The 26,597-nt window shown below is 40.3% G+C and overlaps 1 protein-coding gene across 2 annotated transcripts in view; it reads left to right on the top strand.

The window, feature by feature from the left end:
- ZFPM2 (zinc finger protein, FOG family member 2) overlaps positions 1-26,597 on the top strand; it is a 535,407-nt gene that overhangs the window by 68,888 nt on the left and 439,922 nt on the right. The window contains exon 2 of one of the 2 annotated variants that reach the window (XM_038745898.1): positions 25,292-25,450. The exons of the other annotated variant lie outside the window; for it this stretch is intronic. Coding sequence (XP_038601826.1) covers positions 25,292-25,450 — 159 coding nt within the window. The remainder of the gene's footprint in view (positions 1-25,291; positions 25,451-26,597) is intronic. 2 annotated transcript variants of the gene reach the window in all.

Raw genomic sequence — 26,597 nt, 5'->3', positions numbered from 1 at the left:
CCTCTAGATTGTAAATTTGTAAGGGGCAGGGACTGTGCTAATTCTGCTGTATTGTACTCTCCCAGGTACTTAGTGCAATGCTCTGCACATAGTAAGTGCTCAGTAAATGCCGTTAAATGATTGATTGATCCTCATAAGGATGCTGCCTTTTTCCTCTGATAATTTGGTTGCTCTGTTCCTTATTATCTTCTGTTCTTCTTTGTCCTTCCTAGATAGTAGAACTGTAAGCTCACTGTGGGCTGGGAATATGTTTACAATCACTGTCATATTGTATTCTCCTACGGGCATAATACCATGCTCTGCACACAAAAGTTCTCAATGAGTACCATTGATTGACTGATAAGGTGACCAAAAACAGAGTATTCCAGATGCTGATGTACGATGGATTTTTAAAGTGATGAGCTTTGCCCTTGGTGTGTAGGGAATGATTTATTCAATTCATCCAGTTGGATTTATTGAGCATTTACTGTGTGCAAAACACTGTACTAAGTGCCTGGAAGAGTACAATATAACAATATGTAGACACATTCTCTGCCCACAGTGTATTTGTGTCATACTCTCCCAAGCACTTAGTACAGTACTTTGCTCACAGTAAGTGCTCAATGAATACGACATCGATTGATGACATGTTCCATCCAGAGCAGTTGTGTTAAGGTGAATATAGCTTTGGAGACTATGTTCCAGGACTTTGTGATCTTATCACTTAGAATTGAATATGGCCCATAAGTGACACTGGCAGAACTGCTCAAGAACTGGATATGACATTGGGTGTGGTCCAGGCCTCCCAGCCATAGGGAAGTTTGAACCACACTCCAGCTCTTTAAACCTTCAGTTTGATCGGCACCTGATACACTGTTACCACACTGTGTTCGACAGTCTCCCAAATGATGAGCTTGATTCTCTTTATTTCCCTATGTATTATTCCATCATTGGTAAGTAGCTGTATGAAAATCTGGATTTTGAAAAAGGAAAGCAAGAGTGGCAGGGGAAGCATTTTTAGGACATGGTAAAACAGCCACTGATTATGCTACATTACAGCTGAAAATTGAAAAATGTTGAGGATAGCACTGCCAGGTTCTCTGCCATCAAGAAAGCAGTAGCTGTCTTTGAAGAAAGCCTTAAGTGGACAGAAATGGAGGCAAAAGGTTAAACAGTACTAGGTGCCACAAACATAAAGTACAACAATACAACAAGGCACAACTTTTCCGTGTGTTCAGTGTGGTCAGCAGTGCTGATTCCACATTGGCCTTTATAACTGCACACGTTTTCATAGATGAGCTTCACCATCAGTGAATATGTGAGGGGTGTGTGTGTGTGTGTGTGTGTTTGTGTGTGTTATAGGAAAAGCACAGTCAAGGTCAATGCTTTAGAAGTAGGAGTCAGGGTTTGTTAGCTTACCATTCTGGAAACTCTGGCTTTCTCCTTCCAGTAAGGGTAGAATCCTTCAGCAGCTCTATTTCCCCAAAATGGGCTTTGAGCCATGCTTGGAAAATACCCCTCTGGTCACTTGAGGGCCTCTGTCAAGTGTGAGATAAGACAGGTCTTTGGCCCAAGGTACTTTGTCATGTGAACTATAGTTAAATAGGAAGAATAGAATGGTTTTGTGTGCCCTTTGAGAATTGGGAATGATGGGGCAATCACTGAAAGGAAAATGTTGAAGAATGGCCTGCTAAGCAGTGCACTTTGGCAGTGGATTCATGCAGCACTATTGACATGGGACTCATTTAGTCTTCCAGACAGAGAAGAAGAATGCAGATTATAGTCACCTAAAAGTGGAAGTGCAGAGCATGGTTTTCCAAAACAGGAAGGTAAAACCTGTCTATAATAGATGAGACAGAGGAATAAAGTATTCATATATTTCTCCTTACAACTACTTCCCTGCCTACTACTACTTATATTCTGAGAGGAAAGATTCTAATATATTAATATCCATTGGCTTTGCCTATCTCTGAAACCAAAATTTTTAAAAATTTAAATGCTCAAGTTGTTGTGCACCAAGCCTTATTAAACTCCCATTGCTCTGAAACTTGGATAGACATTTTCAGATAGGAGACAAAGTTTGAAAGGGAGTTGAATGCTGCTTTACCACTCTCTGTCTGGAAGAGTAATTCTTTGGGTTAAACAAAGTGAGTTGTTCTTATTTTTTTTTTCAATGAGTAGCATAGCATAACCCAATTAGAGTTATGGGTGAATTTAAAGAACTGATTTCAGCACATATCAGCAACCGTTAAGTACTTGACTAACCATATTTGAAAATTTTGTGAAAATGGAAGTCATTTAGATCCAAGGATGTCATCTTGAGAAGGTAATCTGAAATGCATTTCTGTGTTCTTTTTTCATTTTAAAAATCAAATTTTACTCAGGTGAAAAGAAAAACCCATGAACACATTTTCCACCCCATATGCAATTACACAGACACTTATTCCAAATGAGCATAGAACAATGTCTTAATGCAATAGGTGAAGGGTTTATGGATACCAAGATTTGAGAACCATGAACCGTGAAAAGAGAGTTAATTTATGTGAGTTCTCCACCTTTTGCCTGACCCCATAACTTCTGACTGTAAAGGTGTTTGCTTTTATTCAGGAAAGGCTCTGTCACCAAAGGTTCATGATATAGTCTTTATAAGAGAGCCTTTCGATGCTTCCTTTGGGTTGTGACTACTGGAACCCCATGGATAAGCTTGCTTTGTTATCTCTGGCACCCTACTGCTCACTTAATTCTCCAAAGAGCAAGTGTGTTGCTAAAAAAAAATAGCTGTATTGAGTGCTTGTATGTCTTTCGATAGTCTTTTAATGCACTAGTATAAAGTAAACGTGCTTCTGAAGATATGTTTTATAGGGAGTTGCTTTTCAGGTTCTCTTGAGATGTTCACAAATACTGAATTTGATAGACCTTTATGGTGGCTTAATGACAATATATAACATTGGTTATAAAGTTTCCTTTTAAATGGATCCCAAGACACTTTACAATTAGAGTCAGGTAAACATATTGCTTTTTTTTTTTCCACCCCTCCATTCCTGCCCTCTTCATGTTGCCTGCTTTTAGCCATAGGAGATTGTGGAATGTATTCCTTTTGAAAACAGATGCAGAATGTCTGCATTGTTTTAGGATGGAAATTCAGAAAATGAGGCCAGTCCCTGTGAAATTTAGCAGATTTTCACATAGTTCAAATTATTACAAACAAGCAGGGAAAACAGCAATGCCCAGTTTTGTGGGTATATGTGTGTGTATGTGTGTTTATGTGGTTTTTTTTTTTCCTGGATGTGCAAAGAACATGTGTGCAGGACCGTACAGGCTTGGAGGGAATATTCATCATTATTTACAGTGTCAAGCACAAACTGAGGGCCAAATTGGACAAATTCCAGGAGGAGTGCCACACCTATTTGTGGAAAGTGGAACAGATTGCTGCAGCTATCCTCACCTTGACTATGTGGTTCAAGGTGGTGGTGCTGGGACATGTTGCTTTTGTGAGTTGCATCACTCTATTAAAGATGAAGGGGGTCTTGGGCCTGCATGCAAGAACTCCCAAAATACACAAGAACTCCCAGACCTCATTTTGTGCAAATGCCTGCAATCTGAAAACAACAGTTTTGGCAAGTGTATACCAAGCGGCTCATCAGTAATGGGTAGAAGAATGGTCTGAAAAACACAAAGATTGCCAATTCTTGAAGGTAGAAGACTTTAATCTCTCTTTTTCCTAGGTTTATTCCTAAAAATTCCTCTCAACAAATATATTTGATCCCTCACTAAGATAAAAATAAAAGAAATCGAACTACAGAGAAAGGGTGAGAAATGGATTGCAAGCTTATCTCTAGACTGTGAGCTCATTGTGGGTGGAGAATGTGTCTGTCTTCTGTTGTTGTACTCTCCCAAGCACTTAGTACAATGTTCTGCACACAGTAAGCACTAAAAAAAAATGCTACTGACTCAGTGTCTGGAGCTCTGGGGACAGAGGGAAACAGACTATTCCAAAATACCAGGACAGCTTTTACTAAGACCTACACAATGCATAGTGCTATATGACTATAGGATTGGAGCAACAGTTAAACACAACACAGATAAGATACATATTCAGGAAGCCTTCAGTTTATGACCATCTGAGTTGCAATGAAGGCACTTCTTGATATCTTTGAATTTACTCTCTTTTTGGGTTTTCTACAGTGCCAGAATTTGGTAAGTAACCCTTAAATTCTCCTGTCTCTGTGGTGAGAAAGGCAGGAGGCCAAAACTGGACAAAGGTGGTACAGGGAGGGGCCATTGTAAGGATGCTCACTCTCCTCCTTCCTTCCCAGCCACTACTGGAGGGTTATTAGCCCTAACTCCCTATCTCTTTACACCCCTCCACGTCTGGCTCCTTGCCACTTTTCTGGGCTATCCATCATTTTCTCCTTCTGCCTCCAATAAATACCTGGCTGAAGGGATTTCAGAAAGAAAACCCTCCACACCGCCTGCTCGTCTGCTTGCCTTAAAGGGAGTGACAAACCGGGGAAGCTTCCCAAATCAGACCCTCCCAAGAGCTTATTTTGAGAAATGAATAAGTGAATTAGGTTTGTCCTCTTAAAGTTATTTTTAACTTTATACACATCCAGTAGAGCCTTGGGAGGAACTAATCCCCTATTCTTGACATTGTTCCTATGTGAAAAATACAGTTTTCAAGCTCTAAGTGTGTCTTAAGTCTGAAGACTTCCTTTATTTCCTGCATCAGGGCTGGACCAGCTGTTCAGCCTGGGGGAGCCTGTTAGCCCTTTGTTCTGGCATTGCCCAATGGTTAACTTGTCCCTGAGTCCTTTGCTCCTGAACTCACCTTATGCTAGACCTCATGGGACATCCTATACTAGTAGAGTGAGGACCTGGATTCTAATCCCGGCTCCACCACTTACCTGCAGTGTGACCTTGAGCAAGTCACTTAACTTCTATGTGCCTCAATTCCTTCATCTTCAAAATAGGGATTCAAAATTCTATTCTCCCTCCGAGTTAGACTTTGAGCCCTATGTGGGACCTGATTATCCTGTATCTGCCCCAGTGCTGAGGACACTACTTGGTGCACAGTAAGCGCTTAATAAATGCCATCATTATTATAGCAAATACCACAGTTACTATTATAGCTATTTTTTTCTTGAGTCTCCAGCTTTTGTACAGGAGCTAACCACAGTTGTGAACCTTTTTGTTTCTCCTTAAAGTGGACTTGCCTGTTGGTCTCTGATAGTAGTTGTCAGTCATATTTGAGTGCTTACTTTGTGCAATGCACTGAAATAATAATAATAATAATGGCATTTATTAAGCACTTACTATGTGCAAAGCACTGTTCTAAGTGCTGGGGAAATTACAAGATGATCAGGTTGTCCTACAGGGGGCTCACAATCTTAATCCCCATTTTACAGATGAGGGAACTGAGGCACAGAGAAGCTAAGTGACTTGCCCAAAGTCACACAGCTGACAATTGGCGGAGCTGGGATTTGAACCCGTGATCTCTGACTCCAAAGCCCAGGCTCTTTCCACTGAGCCATGCTGCTTCTCTGTACACATGGGAGAGTACAATGCAGCACTATAACAGATACGTTCCCTGACCACCATGAGCTTACAGTCTAGAGAATAAACAGGTATTAATATAAATAAATAAAATTACAGAAATGTACCGAAGTGTTGTGGGGCTAGGAGTGGGGGGTGAATAAAGGGAGCAAGTCACAGCGATGGAGAAGGGAGTGGGAGAAGAGGACAGGAGGGCTTAGGGAAGGCCACTTGAAGGAGATGTGCCTTCAATAAGGCATTGAATTTGGAGAGAGAGATGTGCCTTCAATAAGGCATTGCATTTGGAGAGAGTAACTGTCTAGTGGATATGAAGAGGGAGGATGTCCCTCTTATATGTCCATAGTTCCTCTTCCATGCCCATTACTCTACCTAGTATTGACATTTCCTCCATATAGAAAATTTTACCAAATATCCGTCTTTCTCTCCCTCTTCCTCTCCTAGACTGTAAACTCCTGGGCAAGGATCATGTCTACCAACTCTATTGTATTGTACTCTCTCAAGTGCTTAGTACTGTGTATTGTACACAGTAAGCACTCAAGTACTATTGATTAATTGAACATAATTCAGGAGTCTGTCTGATCCTCTGTCAGAATCATTAACTCTTCTTTTTCCAAACCAGATTCTTTTGTTACAATATACTGTTATTAATTATCTTAATCTCATAAAATGCTGCAAGACATAGGACTGGTCCTCTGGAGAGCTACCTCTTCCTGGAGGCATTCCCCAACTAATTGTCACCTTCGTGGCTCAGTGGAAAGAGCACAGGCTTTGGAGTCAGAGGTCATGGTTTCGAATCCCAACTCTGCCACATGTCTGCTGTGTGACCTTGGGCAAGTCACTTAACTCCTCTGAGCCTCAGTTACCTCATCTGTAAAATGGGGATGAAGACTGTGAGCCCCATATGGGACAACTTGATCACCTTGTATCCCCCCCCAGCGCTTAGAACAGTGCTCTGCACATAGTACGTGCTTAACAAATGCCATCATTATTATTATTATTATTGTTCATTAGCATTGCAGTCTCATCAGCCACACCTTCTCCCATTACAATACTCATCTTCAGGGCTTTTTTGTAATAGCACTATTGAATTTAATGGTAATATTATTTACAATTTCCTCTACCTTTAGATCTATTCGCACAAGATGCTTTTTTGCAGAATAGATATGAAAGATACCATGCAATTATAATAATAATGATAACAGTGATAATGGTATTTAAGTGCAGCAGCATAACATAGTGGATAGAGTATGGGCCTGGGGGTCGGAAGGTCATGGGTTCTAATCCCAACTCTGCCACTTTTCTGCTGTGTTACCTTGGTCAAGTCACTTCACTTATCTGGGCCTCAGTTCCCTCATCTGTAAAATGGGAATGGGGACTGGGAGCCACATATGGGACAGGGACTGTGTCAACCTGATCTGCTTGTAGCCACCCCAGTGCTTAGTACAGTGCCTGCCACATAAGTGCTTAGAAAAGATCATATTCATCATTGTTGTTGTTATTATTATTGATAAGAACTAAATTAAATTCTGTGGTAGCTAAGGCAGGTTGGACACAGTCCCTTTCTCACATGGAGCCCACAGTTTAAAAGAGAGGGAAGAGAGGTTTGAATCCCCATTTTATAGATGAGGAAACTGGGCTACAGAAATGTTATTGAGGACTTGCCCAAGATTAACCAGCAGGTAATTGGTAGATCCAGGATTTGAACTCAAGTCCCAGGACAGTGCTCGTCCCCTGAACCATGCTGCTTCTCTAAAGCACTTTTAAAATTAAGAACATCTTGTATAAGAACACAAATCTAATTAGAACATTTTATTGTTTGTGTATAGTTACATTGCTATATCAATTTATGTACTCCATGTAAAAATGTAATAAATGGTATGGACTCAGTCTTTGAGCTTACAGTCTAGTGAGATAGACAGATTGTGTCTGTGTGTGTGCGCGTGTGCATGCACATGCGTGCCACTGTCTCAATAGATTGTAAACTTAAGGGCAGAGCCCATGTCATATATTTTTGTTTTATAATAATAATAATGTTGGTGTTTGTTAAGTACTTACTATGTGCCAAGCACTGTTCTAAGCGCTGGGGGAAATACAAGGTAATCAGGTTGTCCCATGTAGGGTGCACAGTCTTCATCCCCATTTTACAGATGAGGTAACAGGCACAGAGAAGTGAAGTGATTTGCCCAAGGTCACACAGCTGACAAGTGGTGGAGCCGGGATTAGAACTCACAAACTCTGACTCCCAAGCCCATGCTCTTTCCACTAAGCCACGCTAATAATGATTATTACGTATTTAAGTGCTTACTATGTGCCAATCACTGTTCTAAGTGCTGAGATAGATATAGGGTAATCAGTTTGTCCCACATGGGGCTCACACTTTTAATCTCTCTTTTACAGATGAGGTAACTGAAGCATAGAGAAGTTAAGTGACTTGCCCAAGGTCACACAGCAGACAAGTGGTGGAGCAGGGATTAGAACCCACATCTTCTGACTCCTAAGCCATGCTCTTTCCACTAGGGCATGCTGCGTCTCTCTATGCCTCAGGTGCTTAGCAGAGTGTTCTGAATACAGTAATCAATATATCATATCTATTCAGTGCTTACTGTGTGAAAAGCACAGTATTAGGCATTTGCGGGGGTGTATAATATAACGGAGTTGGTAGACACATGCCCTTCCCACACTGAGCTAGGTGTCTAGTCAATATGGCTAAATGAAGGAACTAAGTAAATGACCTAGGATACTAGACCTTCTGAATTTGAATTCCAGCACTGCCACTAATTTCACTCAATAACAAGCTATGCTTCAGTTAAAGCCAGATTGCCTTAAAACAGAAGCTATTCTCTAGAAATGCATTAGTTTGAGAAAAGATGGCACCAATATATGCTGGCATTTTCATCCTTTAAATTGGATAGATGATTGTTTCATCTTTTCTGTCATTTGTTGGTACTTATAAAGCTTTATGAACAAGTTAAGTAATGTTTGTCATCTGTTAATTCTTCTGGGATCTTGTGTAGTGTTTCAAGAAGTGGAATTGAAAGCTCAGAACTACTTAGTGCCTTGAAAATATATATGCAAACTGACAATGCAGTCATCTACCATAGTGGCCAAAGAACTAATAGTAAAGAATATTAATTAATTTTTACAAAATCAGTTTCTTTTTATTGTAAAGAAACAATTTGAATAAAATGTGACCTTTTTCCACAGTAGTATGTGGGTCAGATTAAACCCACCATTAAAATTCTCTAATATCTTTCCTGCATTAGCATTTCAAAACTCAATTTAAATATTCACAGGGTTCTTTTTTAATAAACTTAACAAAATTCAGGTAATTTCCTTCAACTTTCTTGATTGAAGGATGGCAGTAGGTGCAGATATAAAAAATAGATGTACAGCTATGAGCAAAGCTTAAAATCAATTATATATAAGAAATAACATAACACATGGAAAGAAATTAATCAAAAAGGAAAATTTCTACTATATGATTCTCAGCTCTGCTACCTGCAGGCAAAGTATGTAAATGAAAAGAAATCAACATTCTTCTTGCTGATAAGGGAAAAAATTAATAAAAATATTTCCTCCTCACCAGATCCCCTGATGCAACTTATGTTAAAAGTGAGTGGCTGCAGGAAGAACTTGCTCATTTAAATTAGGGTATTTTCTGCAAAAATATATATTTTTTTCTTGCTGTTAAGCTCAATTACACTAGGCCAGAATGGGTTTCTCCTAAGTAGAGAGCACCCTTATTTACTGCCCCTTCTCATTAAGTTGCTCTGTGGGATAGTCATGAGACTATGTATGAGGGAAACAAGAAGGATGTACTTTAAGGTTTGCCTATAAGGTAGTGGTGAAGTTTTTAAAAGAGGTAAATGACTGTTGGTCTTGAAAAATCTAAGGATGGGGCACCTGAGTGACTACAGTAACCTCCTTGGGCTTAAAAGAGTCTCTCTCTCTACTTTCAAGGTAGAGCCTTTTTTTCCCAAGCTATATCTTTGGGTGAAAACTTTTAAATTTGGGAGCAAGATAGTATTTATTTTTTATGCTAACTGAATACTTATGGTAGTATCAACCAGCAAATGTTATACCACTTACTATATTTCTCATCCATTCATTCACCTTTTTTACGCTGATCTCCATGAAATCAGCTTAAAATCATGAGGCATGGACACAAGCAAACCAAATATCTCCAAGGAGTCTCATCTTATGCTGTCGAGTAATTTCTGATCCATAGCTACTCCATGGACACATTTGTCCCAGAACGCCACACCTCCATCTGCAATCATTCTATAGTGTACCATAGAATTTAAGTCCATTTTTCATTTCCCTAGTTAGGAGGAATTGTGATATCAAGATGGCTCCTTTGGTTTACAAAGGAAGAAACAATATGAACTAGTGAAAAAAGTACAGACCTGGGAGTTAGACAGACCGAGATTCTAGTCCCAGCTCTACCACTTTTCTGCTTGTGACCTTGGACAAGTGACTTCTCTGTGCCTTAGTTACTTCATCTGTAAAATGGGGCTAGAGACTGAGAGACCTATGTGGGCCAGGGACTGGGTCCAACCGAATTATTTTGTATCTATCCCAGTGCTTAGTACAGTGTCTGGCACATAGAAAGTGCTTAAAAATACCACATTATTCTTACTATTATTTTAATAATAATAAATGTTATCCCTCTAACATTTACCTATGTTTTACCTGTGGAATGGAGGGAAAAGAGGGCTAGAGTTTACACAGGGAATTTGTTGTCTTCCTGTGTGGGAAACCTCTACAAGACTTGCCTCTCATAACCCTAATGGGATAGAGAGTCATTTAGGTGTGGGACAAGTATATGGTGGCCGCCATTGGTTGGTTTGGAAATTTCCAATGCAGCAGCCACCTGGACCTTCAACTACTGCAAACAATATTTCTTTGAAGCAAATTGCAAGACCAGGTAGAGGGATGGACTTTCTGAATTCCACAAGAACCAGGGGAACTTATCTACCCTGAGCTTTGCAGGAGTTCAGTGTGACCTTTTTTGCACTGTTATGTGCCTACTTCAGAACATGCTCTGTGGTTGTTTCAGTTTGGTGGTCTCTAAAGAGGGGTGAGGATAGTTATTTAGACCTAGTCCAAAGGATTTCCCTAGCCTAATCTGTGAATCCTTTAAGTCATCCTGTAACTTGGAGCAGGTCACTCAAGTCTGCTCAAACGCTTAAATCTATCAATCAGTGGTATTTATTGAACACATAATTTTCGTAGAGCACTGTACTAAGTGCTTGGGTGAGTTCAGTATAACAGAGTTGATAGATACATTCCCTGCCCACAACAAGTTTACTGTCTAGATGGTGGTGGTGGTGTGTGTTGAGTGCTTACTTTGTCCCACTTACCCATCAGTTCTCTAAACAAATCAGGTGTTTTCCTGCATCCTTGCTTCCTGCATCACTCAGGGTTAGTTTCTTCTCTGATGTCATCTATTCCTCAACCTGCTGGCCAGATCATCGGTACCCATCCTCTTCCCGAACCACTCACCCTGATGAGGCAGTTGAGATTCCAAGTCAGAGAGTAACTATTTTTGGCACCATGGGTGGCTGTATTAATCGGCTGTCTGTTTCCAGTTAGTATGCTAGTCACCTGTCCTTTGTGTATAATGGGTAATGATTGACTGTAAGCTCCTTGCAGGCAGGCAGTGTGTCTACTAACCCTGTTGCATTGCTCAATCCCAAGCATTTAGTTTAGTACCCTGCACAGAGTAAGGACTCAATAAATGCAATCTGATTAGTCTGAGGAGGCATGTAGAAAGTGTATGCTCCTCTACAAGACTTCAGGAGGCATATTGCTGTGTCATAAGGAGGTATGTTTTGAAGAATCAAATGAATTTTGAGAATGGAAAGGAAACAAGTTTTACCACTGCACAGCTTATTTGCAACTCGGGAGGCTATATTGTTGGCATTTGTATTTGAATATATTACTAATGGTGGAATTTTATCTGTGGGTGAGAGCTGATAGTTCCATCTATCGTCCTTGATGTGCTGTTTCATTTGCTACTTTTTAAAGGCTAGCACTACTTTTGCCCGTGCCCCTTGTTATCACTATTTTCTGAACATTCTCCTCTAAAAAGAATCATTTCATTCCTAATCGGCACGTCCTGGTTGTCTGCTGCCTTTTGTTTTCCAAACCAGTCCAAGGTGTTGCCTCATTGTTTTCCTGTATTATAAAAATATTTCCCTGCCCTCTTTTCTTATGCATTTATTAAGTATTATAAAGTTCAAGGCACAGAATTCTGGTTTAGGATGATTCTGTGGAGCTCATAGGTGTTCTCAAATGAAAAATAAGCCGGGAGAATAAATAACTGTTTAAAAAAAGGTAACGTTTCTAGGTGAAACATTTACAACCACAAAAATGGTAAGAGTTATTTGTACAGGACTCATGAATTTCAGGCATAGTCTCAGTATTTCGGGCATAAAGTGTTAAGTGAAAAATTGCATCAGTTTCTTAGTAGTAATAATATTTATTGAGTGATTACTATGTGAAGAGCACTATACTAAGCACTGGAAGAAATTATACAAGTGAGAATAAGACACAGAGCCTGTCCTTCGAAGCGCCGTTAATGTCTAGACTGAAAACTCACTGTGGGTAGGGAATATGTCTATCAACTCTGTTATAGTGTATTCTCGCATGCACTTATTACAGTGCTTTGTCCACAGTAAGTGCTCAATAAATAGAATTGATTGATTCCAAATGGTGTTCAGACAACTTGTGTAGGAGATGGGGCTTCCCTTGGTTGTGGTGGTCAGGTTGAAAAGAGACTGGTGGTGAAGTATGGTGGTCATTATTTAGGTATTATGTGGGATAGTTCAATTTGCAGCTGGTCAGTTGCCTATTCTATATAGGTATGACACTGGGAACCTTCAGGTTTGGTACTTTTTAGGGCCTGGTACCTGCTCGTACTTAGCGCCTGTTGCTAGGTTCTACAGCTTGGGACCCACACCCATAAGCAGAGTAGTTGTGGGTCACAAGTCTCCCTCAGAAAGGCATTCCAGGTTCATTTAGACATCTGTAGTATGATACCGTTTAGTTCTGTGTGTCTGGTTTGATACATATGATGTTACTTGAGTCAGCCTTATGCTAGCTACAAGTGCCTAGCCTTCCTTGACAAAGGTTTGGATGACATGCTTCTAGACTTCTGTCTGCCCTCATCTCCAGTGGGGGAATGGTCTCTCCTTAAGCAGTGGTGAGTTGGGGGAGAGAGAAGTCTTCAGCAGGCTCCCATGGATGAAAGGCCTTGAAGAGCCCCAGGCCTTAACCTTAGGCTTTGGCCTGCTTCTTCCTCCTTTTCTGCTTCATGTTTCTGATTCTCTGCTTCTTGCAGTCCAAAGAGATAGCAGAGGGAGGAGGTTGGGGCCCAGTTTCTGAGCTCCTGGGGGATGATAAGGGTGTCTGTGTTGGAACTCCTGGATAGTTTTCCTTTGCACCATGGGGAAGCTGTGTTAGAGGAGAATAGAGAGGGCTGTTGTATGAAACTTTATGTTGTTATAAGAGTTTACTGATTTATAGTTTAAAAAAACCACTTATTTGTCTACTAACATACTGATTCATCACTGTCAATGGTATCTTTTAATTATGTAGAACAGCTATATAAACATATTTAATAACTTTAAAACCTACGGTGCCCCTATTTCATCTTCATTCTGATGTATATGTCACTATTTTATTGATAATTTTGATTGTAGGGAGTGGTGTGTGAAAAGAACATAAGGGTGCAGTCCAGGTTTGCTATCTTATCACAAGGATTTGGTTTAAGTATCTGTAAACTAATGTCTGTTACTAGTTTGAATGTAAACTTCCTGAGGGGAAGGATAATGTTTAATTCTATTGTACTCTCCCAAGCATTTAGATCAGTGCTCAACCGATAAAATCAGCTCAGTATTCAAGTATTTTTTTTTGTCTAAAGAGGCAGCTGATTTTGTAAAGCATCTTATAATCGATTTTATGTTCCTCTGGGTGTACAGCTAATTAATGGAGAAGCAGCATGATGAGGCGAATAGAGAATGCGCCTGGGAGTCAGAAGGTCATGGGTTCTAATCCTGGCTCCACCACATGTCTGCTATGTGACCTTGGCCAAGTTACTTCACTTATCTGTTGCTCGGTTACCTCATCTGGAAAATGGGGATTGAGACTGTGAACCCCACATGGGACAGGCCTTCCCAGACCAAGCCCCCTCCTTCCTCTCCCCCTCCTCCCCCTCCCCATGCCTCCTGCGTTACCTCCTTCCCCTCCCCACAGCACCTGTATATATGTATATATGTTTGTTTACTCTATTTTATTTGTACATATTCTATTTATTTTATTTTGTTAATATGTTTTGTTGTCTGTCTCCCCCTTCTAGACTGTGAGCCCGCCGTTGGGTAGGGACCATCTCTATATGTTGCCAACTTGTACTTCCCAAGAGCTTAGTACAGTGCTCTGCACACAGTAAGCACTCAATAAATACAGTTGAATGAATGAATGACAGCGACTGTGTCCAACTTGGTTTTCTTGTATCAACCCAGCACTTAGTACTTTGCTTAGTACATAGTGCTTAATAATCACAATTATTATTATCATTATCATTATTATTATTATCATTAAAGTCTGCAGTTAGAAGGGTTATTTTGAAGGCTAAAGCCTCAACATCTAGCTCTTTCAAAGTCATGCTCTTCTCCAGTGACAGTGGAGATAGGGTAACACCAAGCACATTAACCTCTCACAGTCCCATCAGCATGGGACTGTCAAAGAGTTCTCAAAAGCTTCTCAATTTGGCTGGGATATTTAGATGCTGGTAGAACTTATGATGGCAAATGCCTTGAAAAGCTTCCGAATACCAAACAGAGATTTTGATATTGTTCCCAGTATTTTTCTTGCTTCTGACATGCAGCAAAATGGCTCCAGGGCCATGCTGCAGTCTAAATCAATTATGGGAATTTATGGCTAACAATATTTCTAATTATCTCGTCCAGATGTTTCTGCATTGGAACTTTCAGTAATGGATAGACATGAGATAAGGTAGTTTTTGTTGTCAAATGTCCTGTCTTCTAGCAGATGATGATTGCTCTGGTCTTTGAAATTTCAGTCCTTCATCTGTAAAATGGGGATTAAAACTGTGAGCCCCATGTGGGACAGGGAACATGTCCAACCCAATTATCTCGTATCTACCCCAGTGCTTAGAACAGTGCCTTACACTTAATAACTGCTTAAGTACCACTATTATTATTATTATTATTATTATTATTATTCAGTTTTACATGAAGAAAAGCCTAGGCAAATTTCAGAAAAATAAATGCCTGTCTTTCTTGGTGATCTTCACAGTTAAAAGGTGAGATCATAGATACAGCATTCTTCGTGGTTCTAGCTGCGGTAGTGACTTGTTTTAATATCAGAACAAAATCCAGAAATGAAATCCTCCCATATTGGCAAGCTCTCTATTCCTTGACATCCATGGTGGTGGAAGGATTTTAAAAAGGTCATTGAACTGTTGCTGCTCTGTCTGCAAGATTCTCTCGTTGTCTGTGATAAGGCTGGAAATACCTATTTTCTCTAGCTGTTTTAGCAAGGTGAATGAATCCATAAAGACTTTTAGGGATCTATAGAAGCCCTTGGCTTAGGTGTGGGTCTCCATAGCTCTTGCATTGCTTGCAGAGGATGATGGGAGATTGACATCTGAGGAATAATGTCATTAACTTTGCCCCATAATTTCTTGGGTAGGGTAGACATCCATAGAAAAGATCAGAGGTAGAGCCGAGATGCCGGCTTGACTTCTTGCCCTCTACTTAGTACAGTGCTTTGCACATAGTAAGCACTCAAGAAATACCATTGATTGATCTTGTGAGGTGTGCACTGTCACTATGGTTGGTACAAGACTAAGAAAAGTGCGGGGATCACTCTGGGGCAGGGGAAGGGGAGTCAGTCGGGCCTTGAGGACAAGTGGGGCAATGGTGGAGGAGGAGGCAGCATGTCTCATGCTTCATTTTGGATCTTTGCTAACTCTTCTTTTTCCCTCTTTCTCTTTCCTTTTTTCTCCTTCAAGCCCTCCTCTGTCCTCTAATTCCTGTCTTTTTTTTCTCATTCTCCTCACACCTGTCCCACCAAAATAATAATAATGACATTTATTAAGTGCTTACTATGGGCAAAGCCCTGTTCTAAGTGCTGGGGTAGATACAAGGTAATCAAGTTGTCCCACGTGGGGCTCACAGACTTAATCCCCATTTTACAGATGAAGTAACTGAGACACAGAGAAGTCAAGTGACTTACCCGAAGTCACACAACTGACAAGTGGCGGAGCCGGGATTCAAACCCATGACGTCTGACTCCAAAGCCCGGGCTCTATCCACTGTCCCACACTGGTCCTAAGTCTTCTCCCACACTAAAAATGAAATGTTTCCCTCCCAGCATTCATCACTGACTGTATAAGTTCTTCAACCTGATCTCTACACCCCAATGCAGGGTTTTGTAGGAATCCTCCTTGGCTGGTGATGCATTGTTTGTTCTGCTCTAATTAGTCTTTGATCTGTGAGGTGCTGTCAGCAAACTAGCCTTGATGTGGAGTCATAATAAATGGTTTCTTGGGAAATAATAGCTCATAGGCCTTTTCTGACTAAAATCCCATTTCCACTATTCACTGTGCCTTGTACATTGTCTATGCAATTGGATCTCTACTCCTTAAACACTTGATACTCATCCCATCCTCAGCCCCATGGCCCTAATATACAGTCTTATACTTGAATGCTTCTCTGATCAGTAGTGTGTTTTAATGTCTACCTCCCTCTCTGGATTGTTAGCTTCCTGTGAAAATGGATAGTGTCTAACAACTCCATTGTATTGTACTCTCTGAAGGGCTTATTACAGAGCCTTACACACAGTTAAATGCTTAAAAATACTATTGATGGATCATGGACATACCCATTTGCCATTTTCTTTGGTGATTTCACATTGGTTTAGAGAAGCAGCATGGAGTAATGGATAGAGCACAGACCTGGGAGTCAGAAGGTCATGGGTTCTAATCCCACTCTGCCACTTGTCTGCTGTGTGACCTTGGGCAAGTCACTTCATTTCTCGTGGCCTCAGTTACTTCATCTGTGAAATGGGGATTGAGAATATGAGCCCCACATGGGCTAGGGACTGTATCCAACCCAATTTGTTTCTATCCACCCCTGCGCTTAATAGGGTGCCTGGTGCATAGTAAGTGCTTAACAAATACCATAATTCTTATTATAATTATTGGTTTCCTTACTCTCCAAATGCTGCTGTGATCTCTTCATGGCACTCCTTGCCAAGTGTCTTCAATAGATAATTGTAATGTCTAGCTGTCTGGGTAGCTGTGATTGCACTTTTTGATAAATAGATGAAATAATACTTTTCTAGATGCATCAGTTTGATTCCAGGTTTCTACTTCTTCAGCTTGGGTTTCACGTCATTCTCATCTGGAAAATTTGCAGCATTGGGGAAGGGCAGAACTATGCAGCTGGGTTCACCAGATACTAATGTGAAACTTCACTTCTCAGAAGCTGGGGAGTTCTGTCCTTAGCAGATCACAGTGGTTAGTTTGCCTGGACCAAGACAGGAGTTGTCTATCTTTTTGTGCCAAAGAAGCAAACAGGATCACATTATGCCACTCGTACTGCCACACAATGTCATCATTGTGTCACCCTGCTCATCATAGAAGCAGTGAAGATCGAGCTCTGTCTGCCATATATGTCATGTCACCCCACCTTTCTAGCCTCTCAGCCTGAGTGCCCATGTATCTCTACCTACCACAGATGTGCTGAATAGGGAAGGTACAGCTTTGAAGTGAGAACTGCACGAGACTCAAGTCACAGAGCTGACCTGAGATATTTGGCTCCTCAGGCAAATAAAAAGAAATAAATAACTCCCTAATCCCAGCCCATTGGAACTTCCGAATATCCCCCAATCCCCCTGAGTGACTCGCTGCTTTGTGATCATAGTAGGGAGGAAGAAGGAAAGACCAGTTGGGGAGGGAATCCTGAAGACTGTAAGCTCATTATGAGCAGGGAACCTGATGGCTAACTCTGTTGCATTGTATACTCCCAGGTGCTTTGTACAGTGTCCTGCTCATGGTAAGCACTCAAAAAATATCATTGGGGAACAGAAGCCCCCCACTCCACAGTTCAATTCTGCAAACAATCAGTGAGTGCTTTTCCAGAAGCAGCATAGCATCAGCCCAATTGGTAGCCACAACTCCAGGGAGCAGGGAAATCCTGGCTAGGCAGAAAGTGTCACTACATCCCTGGCAGCAGGCTCTTCCTTGGTGGCGATAGGCAGGGGTTCATTGAGCCACGTATGGCTCATCGCTAAAATCCGCCCTTCCCTCTCCATCCAAACTGCTACCACCTTAATAAAACCACTCATCCTCTCCCGCCTAGATTACTACATCAGCCTCCTTGCTGACCACCTAATCTCCTGTCTCTCCCCACCCCTGTCCATACCTCTCCTTGCTGCCTGGATCCTCTTCCTATAGAAACATTCCGAACATGTCACCCCCCTCCTCAAAAATCTCCAATGGTAGCCTATCTGCCTCTGTATCAAACAAAAACTCCTCACCATTGGCTTTAAAGCACTCCATTACCTTGCTCCTTCCTGCCTCACTTCACTTCTCTCCTTCTACAATCCAGCCCATATTCGTCACTCCTCTGGCACAATCTTTTCACTGGGCCTGTATCTCACCTGTCTCGCCACCGACCCCTGCCCACTTCCTGCCTCTAGCCTGGAACACCCTTCCTCCTCAAATCCACCAGGCAATTACTCTCTCTGCATTCAAAGCCTTACTTGAAGGCATATCTCCTCCAAGCCTTACCAGACTAAGCCCCAATTTTCCTCATCTCCTACTCACTTTTGTGTCCCCCGACTTGTTCCCTTTGGTCTTCTACGTCCCAGCCCCAAATCACCTCCATATGTATCTGTAATTTTATTTATTTGTATTAATATCTATTTGATGTCTGCCTCCCCTCATCTAGACTCTGAGCTCATTTTGTTGTGGGCAGGGATTGTCACTCTTTATTGTTGTATTGTACTCTGTGTACAGTACTCTGTGTACAGTAAGTGCTTCATAAATAAAATTGAATGAATGAATATTGTTGCAAGAAGAGGCAGATTTGGCTCCCCACACCGTGCCAACCTCTAGGGGTGACAGTGGTCCTGGTGTCTGCTTTGAATTAGCCTGGATTTGTCCAAAATAGGACACACTGGTATAAACAAACTGCAAGAGAACTTAAGTCACTTAGCATGTGTGAAATACAAAATAATTTTATTCCCTCAGGGAGGATCATTTACGTGTGAAATACAAAATAATTTTATTCCCTCAGGGAAGATCATTTATGTTTGATTTGGTCCTTTTTTGTGTGTCATGGTGTTCATATTGTTATTATGAAAAGCAGTTTTAAAAAATCTTCCATGTTAAGTGTTGCCAAGACTTACAAATAGTCCTATTCTGTTTGTGCAGTTTTGCTTGTGATGCCTCCAGCATCCCATAGGATACCAGTGGGTCAGGAGGAAAGTCCTCTATATTTCCATTATTGCAAGGTTCTTTGTCTTAGGGAGATAAAGCAAAACAATTTGTTGGAAAGCAACCTTAAATGATTAGTAAATAAATGAATGCCAGTGAGAGAATTTCATATAGTACAGGAGGGTCTTGATTGTGTTGTGTTAGAACCATGAATCTCTGTATTTTCCTTACCCTCTTCACACTTGATGGTACATATTAATTTATAAAGCTATGTTTTCCTTAGCATTTAATTTCCTTCTTGGATGCTTCCTGTTATGAACTGATTTAAATGTACCCCAATAAATACATTCTCTTTTGGTTTTTCTTATATTTTTTGAATTCATGGTAGGACCCTGTTACATTTTTTTCTCCATTCAAATATTCAGTGTAGCACCATCATATTGTAATTCAATAGTAATTATACTGTATTACCAATAACTCTGTTTTATTTTTCCAAGTATTTAGTACAGTACTCTGAACATAGTAAGTGCTCAATAAATACCATTGAACTAATTAACAGTAGAAATAGTGTACTTCCGCCTCAGCATTGAATATATTATCTTCTTCTCCGTGACACTATTGACACTTCCCATCTACTTATTTTTCACTTCCCCAAACCTTTCCTATCTCCTTCCTCTTTTTTAAATTTTTTTCTACCATTATCATAGCATCATTCAAAGAGTTTCTACCCATCATCATATACCTGTCCACTCTCAAAAGTTTCCCAAGCCAAGATCTAGAGCAGGCAATGCCTCAGTGATTGCCTCCACATTGCAGATCTCACTGAATCTCTAGAGCCACTATTCATTACCTGCATCAGCTGCACAATCCATCTTTTTCCCCAAAACAAGTAATGGGACTCTATGGTTGGGATGTAAAATGCAACCAAGTAACTGAGTGCCATTCACTGACTGCAGTGAATGCTTACTCATTCATCAATTTTCTACAGGTCACTGGTATTTATTGAGCACTTATGTGCAGAGCACTGTACTAAGCATCATCAGTCATCATCATCATCATCAATTTTTATAGAATGCTTCCTAAGTGCAGAGCACTGTACTAAATGCTTGGGAGAATACAACAGAATTGGCAGACACATTCTTTGCCCATACTGAAGCACTTGGTAAAGTCTGACAGTGGAATTGGTAGGTAAAAAAAAAAAATGGTATTTGTTAAGCGCTTACTATGTGCAAAGCACTGTTCTAAGCCCTGGGGAGGTTACAAGATGATCAGGTTGTCCCACGTGGGGCTACAGTCCCTGCCCAAAGGAGCTTACAGTCTAGAGGGGACTCGAACTCAAGGGATGATTTGGTCATTTATGAAGGAAAACCTCTATTCACATAGCCTTTCTATCCACAAATTACTTTCATACACATAAATGCACAACCAAGTACACGAGAGGAGATTGAATATCATCACAAGTCACTTAACCTCTCTGTGCCTGTTAACCTTACCTGTAAAATGGGGATTAGAACTGTGAGCTCTTTGTGGGGCATGGACAGTGTCCAACCTGGATTACCTTGTATCTACCCCAGGGCTTAGAACAGTGTTTGACACATAATAAGGTGCTTAACAACTACCGTTAAAAAATATCACATTTGCTGAGTGCTTACTGTTTTCAAGCAGCTCTGTACCTTGATCTCACCTGGAGAGATTTTTTAGGGTCAGTGGTTGGTTTGATCAACAATTATTCACATTCAGGTTGAGTAAAATACTTGACTTGAAGAGTCATAATAATGACAGCAATTCCATTTATTAAGTACTTACGATGGACTAAGTACCTGGATAAATACAAAGTAATGAGATAAGACACAGGCCCTGTCCACCATTTCACAGATGAAGAAACTGATGTCCAGAGAGATGTTTAAGTGACTGGTCCAAGCTTAAACAGTAAGGCAGTGGTGGAGCTGGGACTTGAATTTAGGGCTCCTATTTCCAGTTTTATGATTTTAAAAAATTGTTCTTTTCATGATATTTTTAAGTGCTTATAATCTGGTTGGACTCAATGCCTGTCCCACATGAAGCCCATAGTCTTACTCCCCATTTTACATTTAACTAAGGCACAGAGAACTAAGGTGACTTGCCAAGGTTAGAAGACAAGTGGCAGAGAGGGGATTTAGAACCCAGGTCCTTCTTACTCCCAGGTCCAGTGCTCTATCCACTAGGCCACACTGCTTCTCCTGTTAAGGAAGGCCTTTCTTGAGGCAGAACATAGGCACTGAACACACCCCATAACAGAAACCACAAGAGAGAAGGGGTTACAGGACAGCAGTTGAAACAAACCATGTTGTCAATTTGCTCCTGCACTGTCCATTACAACATTTCTCCATGAGTAACCAATGGAGATATGTACTTCTGGGCAAAGATTATCACCTAATTTCACTAAACCTTTTTTTCCTTTTTCTTGGAGAAGCAGCGTGAACTAGTGGAAAGAGTCCAGTCCTAGGAATCAGAGTACCTGAGTTCTAATGCCTGCCATGTGACATTGGACAAGTCACTTAAATTTTTGGCTTCAGTTTCCTCATCTGTAAAATGGAGATTCAATATCCATACTCTCTCCCTCTTAGAACATGAGCCCTATGTGGGACAGGGACTATTTCTGAACTGATTTTCTTGTGTCTACCTAGGGACTTGGCCTCTAGTGAGCGTTTATCGATCACCACAATTATCCTTATTGTTACACCTCAACCTATTTATGGGATTTGGTGGGTGGTTTCACTCCTGCTTCATAATTTTAATTTATTTGGGATTGTGTGTCCTATATTAAGTTTCACAGTATGAAAATATCAAAGAATCCAATTTAAAGGAATTCTTCTCTAGTAATTCATTTCCTGAGGGAGATTATCTGCCTCTCTGGAAGACGATGCTATTCCCAATAACATGTTTAATTTACCCAGGTTACCTTTAGATATCCAATCTTAAATGCCATCTTTAGGATTAATTAATCAAATATAGTTCATGTAAAAATAAGAATGTAAATCTGTCCTTGGGAAAGTTTCTTTCAGTATCTGTATATCTGGTACCCATGATGAGGGACGGTTCAGATTTCCCCACCCTAATCTGTCAAGTGGTCTCAATCAGAAGTAATTTTCTCCATGAAGGCACATGAAACTCAGTCATGATCCTCTCCTGGGTAGATATTATTTGTATCAAATTATGTGAGGTGATTTTCTGAAGGGGACTTCTGTGCTCACTAATCCATATACAACAGTTCCTTACTTCATTCCTCTTTCATTGATGTTATTAATTGTGTTTGTGCTTTGGGTATTTTACCCTTTTTAAATGTTAGTTTGCAACTATGTATAATCTATTTGAATTGCTTTTTGGAACAAAAAGTCAGTATGTAGTAATAAAATATCTGAACTTTCATTGTAAATACCATGGATTTTAAGAGAAAGTGTTTCCCCAGTCTGATCTGATACCAGGGTAAATAAATGGAAATTAACATTTTACTGTTAATTATGTAAGGACAGTTGATTGCTTCAAGAATTAATTTGAGTGCAACCAAACCGTTTTAAAAGACTAGCTGTTGTCTATTCTTTCTGGGAAAGGTAGCAAACTCTTTGATTATGCATCTCCAAATTCAGATATTAGCACACTCCTAACAAAATGAAAACAAATCAAAATCTATCTGCACAAGTATATTTTAGACAAAAGGTGTAAATTTTTTATATCCACAAATTTTCAATTCCCAGAACCCTATCCAATTGAAAATTATTTTCAACCGGAGGGACTCTTGAAAAAGGAATCATTTAACTGCAGTCCTTGGCAGCATGTCTTAGCATCTTTGTTTTAGGTGCGATTTCAACAATAGCAAAAAGGATTGTTTCCATAGCATCCTCAAGGAGTCACTGTATGAGACTGTGCCTCACCCACACAACATTTTGGCCTTGTTCTTAAACCCTGGCCCTCTCTGGCTCTGACTCTCCACTGTAGCATGGTCAACCTGCACACCCTCAGGCCCTGTAAAAGGGACCTGTCTTGGCCGAATTGTTGCCGAATTGTACTTTCCAAGTGCTTAGTACAGTGCTCTGCACACAGTAAGCACTCAATAAATACAAATGAATGAATGAATGTAGCTGCTAGTGAGTCTCCTTTACTGTTGGAGACCAGTAGCATGGCCTAGTGGATAGAGCTTGGCCCTGGAAGTCAGAAGGATCTGGGTTCTAGTCCTGGGTTCTACTCCTGGCCCTGCCACGTGTTTGCTGTGTGACCTTGGGAAAGTCACTTAACTTTTCTGTGCCTGTTACCTTTATCTGAAAAATGGAGATTAAGACTGAGCCGCACATGGAATAGGGACTTTGTCCAATCTGATTAACTTGTATCTACCCCAACACTTAGAAAGTGTCTGCCACATAGTATGCACTTAACATATACCATGAAATTTAAAAAAAGAAAGGAGAGTCAGAGGTGTGAGATTCAGGCTAGAGAGGGATCTCCTCTGAGCTTGCTCCTGCTGTCATGACAGCATGACTACAGAGGGTGGAGTTTTGGCTCCTCATCCTCTATCTTGTAGCAGTTCCACTGCAAGACACTGGGCTCTCCCAGCTCCCAGGCATCCACCCCACCCTGCACTTACCCCCAGCACAATTCTGCATTTTCACTAAGCTAATTTTAGTGCATCAAGGTTGGAACAGTACTTTGAAGTTGTCACTTGGATGTCAGGCAAAAAAACAATATAATGTTGACAACCCCAGAATGGTGTGCTTACCTCCATTGCCCAAAGTGAATTTAGATGGCTAGAGAGGTAGCTAGGCCTAGTGGGTTGAGCACAGGCCTGCGAGTCAGCAGGACATGGGTTTGAATCCTGGATCTGTAACTTGTCTGCTGTGTGACCTTGGGCAAATAATTTCACTTCTCTGTGCTTCAGTTACCTCATCTGTAAAGTGGGGATTATGACTGTGGAACAGGGACTGTGTCCAACCCAATTTTCTTGTACCCATGCCAGCGCTTGGAACAGCACCTGGCACATAGTAAGCACGTAAAAAATACAGTTATTATGCTTATATCGTCTCACTCAAAGAATAATGAATGCACAGTGTAATGGAATAGGCATTTCATTTGTATAATGTTGTTTCCACAAATTTAATATATCCTGGTGGTCAAGCATTGTGCGACTTCCATGTCCTGACTGCATGCCATTACAAGTTACTCATGCCTATTTGTATGCCACTGAAGTGTAATCAACTTACTCATGCCCAGTGCATGCTACTACATGGCCCCTGGGAGAGGAAAAGGGTATCATTCCTACTGAGTTACTCAGTGGCCTATCTGATGAGAACCGCCAACAGAAATGGCAGTTACTTCAGATTATCATAATTGTATTTCTTTCACAGAGTGCTATACTAAACTTCTTTGGAAGTAAATGCAAGACTCTAGTTAATAAAATGAACCTGACTATCTTGATTCTTTGAGGCAGTCAGTAATTCAGAATAAATCTCATGATATTCCAATATAGTCTGCTACAGGTCCAGTCTTAACAACTATAAACCTCCCCTTCCATTCAGGTGAAAAGGGACATTAATGTAGTGCACCTCTCTGTTATTCAGTGTATAGCAGTTGTATTTTTATTACTGAAAAACTATCACATAAATACAAATTACATTTTTTCATTAGAAAACTACTTTTCATTTGAGAAAAAATTCAATTAATTATGAATAGGACTATGCTTTTTATCAAGGAGAGAAATATGTAATTTTTTTCAAGCCTCAAACAGGTATAATGAAATCTTTTCTTGGAGTCCACTCTTAAGATGGATTTTTAAAAAGTATGGACTTTATTAAAATCTTAGTTCAATTAAAATGCATTCAATTATTTTAAATCTCTATTAAAATCTCAGGTAAAATTGTACAACTGTTTAAAAGAGGCTTGTACTCTTTACCAAGCAGTTAATTTTTACAAATGAACATAAAACTCACACATTTTTAGCTTTTCAGTAGATAACCAAACATTAAGATTTGGCAAGGAGGGTACAGATGACGTTGGGAGGCTGGGAGAAGGGAATCCTTTCTAAATGGCCATTTCAGGCATTGAAACTTCAATTTGGTTTGTATCATAGAGGTACTTTCCATAAAAAAATTCATTTGACATTTGGTTGTATGAGGTCCAGATCACACGACGATCCACACCATCCAGAGTGAAATGCATTCTCGTGACTATCTTTAAGTGTGAGATCATGATTTAGGGATTTTATTTCACAAGTTTCTGTTTGGATGCTTTCTGGTACAGTGTCCCTGATTCTTTTTGAAGGGCCCCTTGAAGATGCCACTGAAGATGAAGAAGAGGAATGTCTGTCTGAGGAAAATGACATCACCTCAAAAGGAGACTTTCCATTGGAGGAAAGCTTTTCCACAGAATTTGGGCCTGAGAATCTGAGCTGTGAAGAAGTGGAATACTTTTGTAATAAAGGTAATCAATGCAGTGGGGTAGCTGGATGAAGGACTATTTGGTGTGCATCCTTCTGCCCAGACATGCCACAGAGATTAAAATGCAGAAAGGGCACTCTTATGGCAGTTTAGAAATAAAAAAATTGCGACTCAAAAAGCATTCAGCAATAAACTGACAGACGCGTGGAATGTTTTTATAATGTAAGGGACACTTTACTGTTGTGGAGAAAAGTCACAGTTCAATGTTAATAGCCAGAAATTGTATTTTGAAACTATTTGAAATTGGTCTTCCAAATCTGGTGGTGTCAGATACTAGTACTATACTATTATATCAACAGCAACAAGTTCATTATTCCCTAGCAAATACAACTGTGTTCAGGAACTAAATTCATTGTAGAAGTCTATCCCTCCTATGAGACAGAAGACTTCCCTGTTTCTATCACTGGGTTGTGATTTTTTATCATATTTCATGAACATTTGCTGAAAAAAATGGCACATTTTTGCTTTATTTGATTGTTATACAAACATTAAAGTTCTGAAGGTTTATTTTGGTGTGAACTCCTCTGCTTATTTCTCACTCTGGTTTTGGACCTGATGATTTTGCCATTTTCTGACAGTCTTTGGAGATGTGCAGTAACTGACGTTTTTTCTCTTGGAATGGTGATTTAATCTTTTCCAGTCTTGCTGCCCAGGTTCAGTTGGAGTGTTTTTTTCTTCTGCAGATGAGGAAGCAGATATACCCAATTTTCACATCTCTTGATGCAATAGTGGGCAACATAATGACCATTTGTGCAGTTGGAACCTTTCCTTTATTTCTCCCCTCACAGCTGTTTTCCTGACATACTTGTCTCAATTTCACGATTCATTTTTGGGTTTTGTTGGACAGATAGATTTCTAATCTTCCATTTTTGTCTTGATTTAGAGGACTGAGTAGGGGCCCGAGTCAGTCCCCAAAAGTGTGAAGAAAGTTTTTGAGGATTTGAGACATGGATGAGGTAGTGAGATGAGGATAATGTTCATGCATTACTGACACCCTCGATTCCAAACTTAAAGTCTTTTGTAGCTGAGGAAACTGGGGCAGGTTGGATAGTTGAACCTTGATCCCATAGAGAACCTGGGTGGCAGTAGTCAAAGAATCAATCAATCAATGGGGTTTATTGAATGCTTAA

The sequence above is a fragment of the Tachyglossus aculeatus genome, chromosome 4 (genome assembly GCF_015852505.1).
Source record: "Tachyglossus aculeatus isolate mTacAcu1 chromosome 4, mTacAcu1.pri, whole genome shotgun sequence".
Lineage (NCBI taxonomy): Eukaryota > Metazoa > Chordata > Mammalia > Monotremata > Tachyglossidae > Tachyglossus > Tachyglossus aculeatus.
The sequence above is the reverse complement of the archived record's forward strand: the minus strand, read 5'-3'. Positions and strand labels throughout refer to the sequence as shown.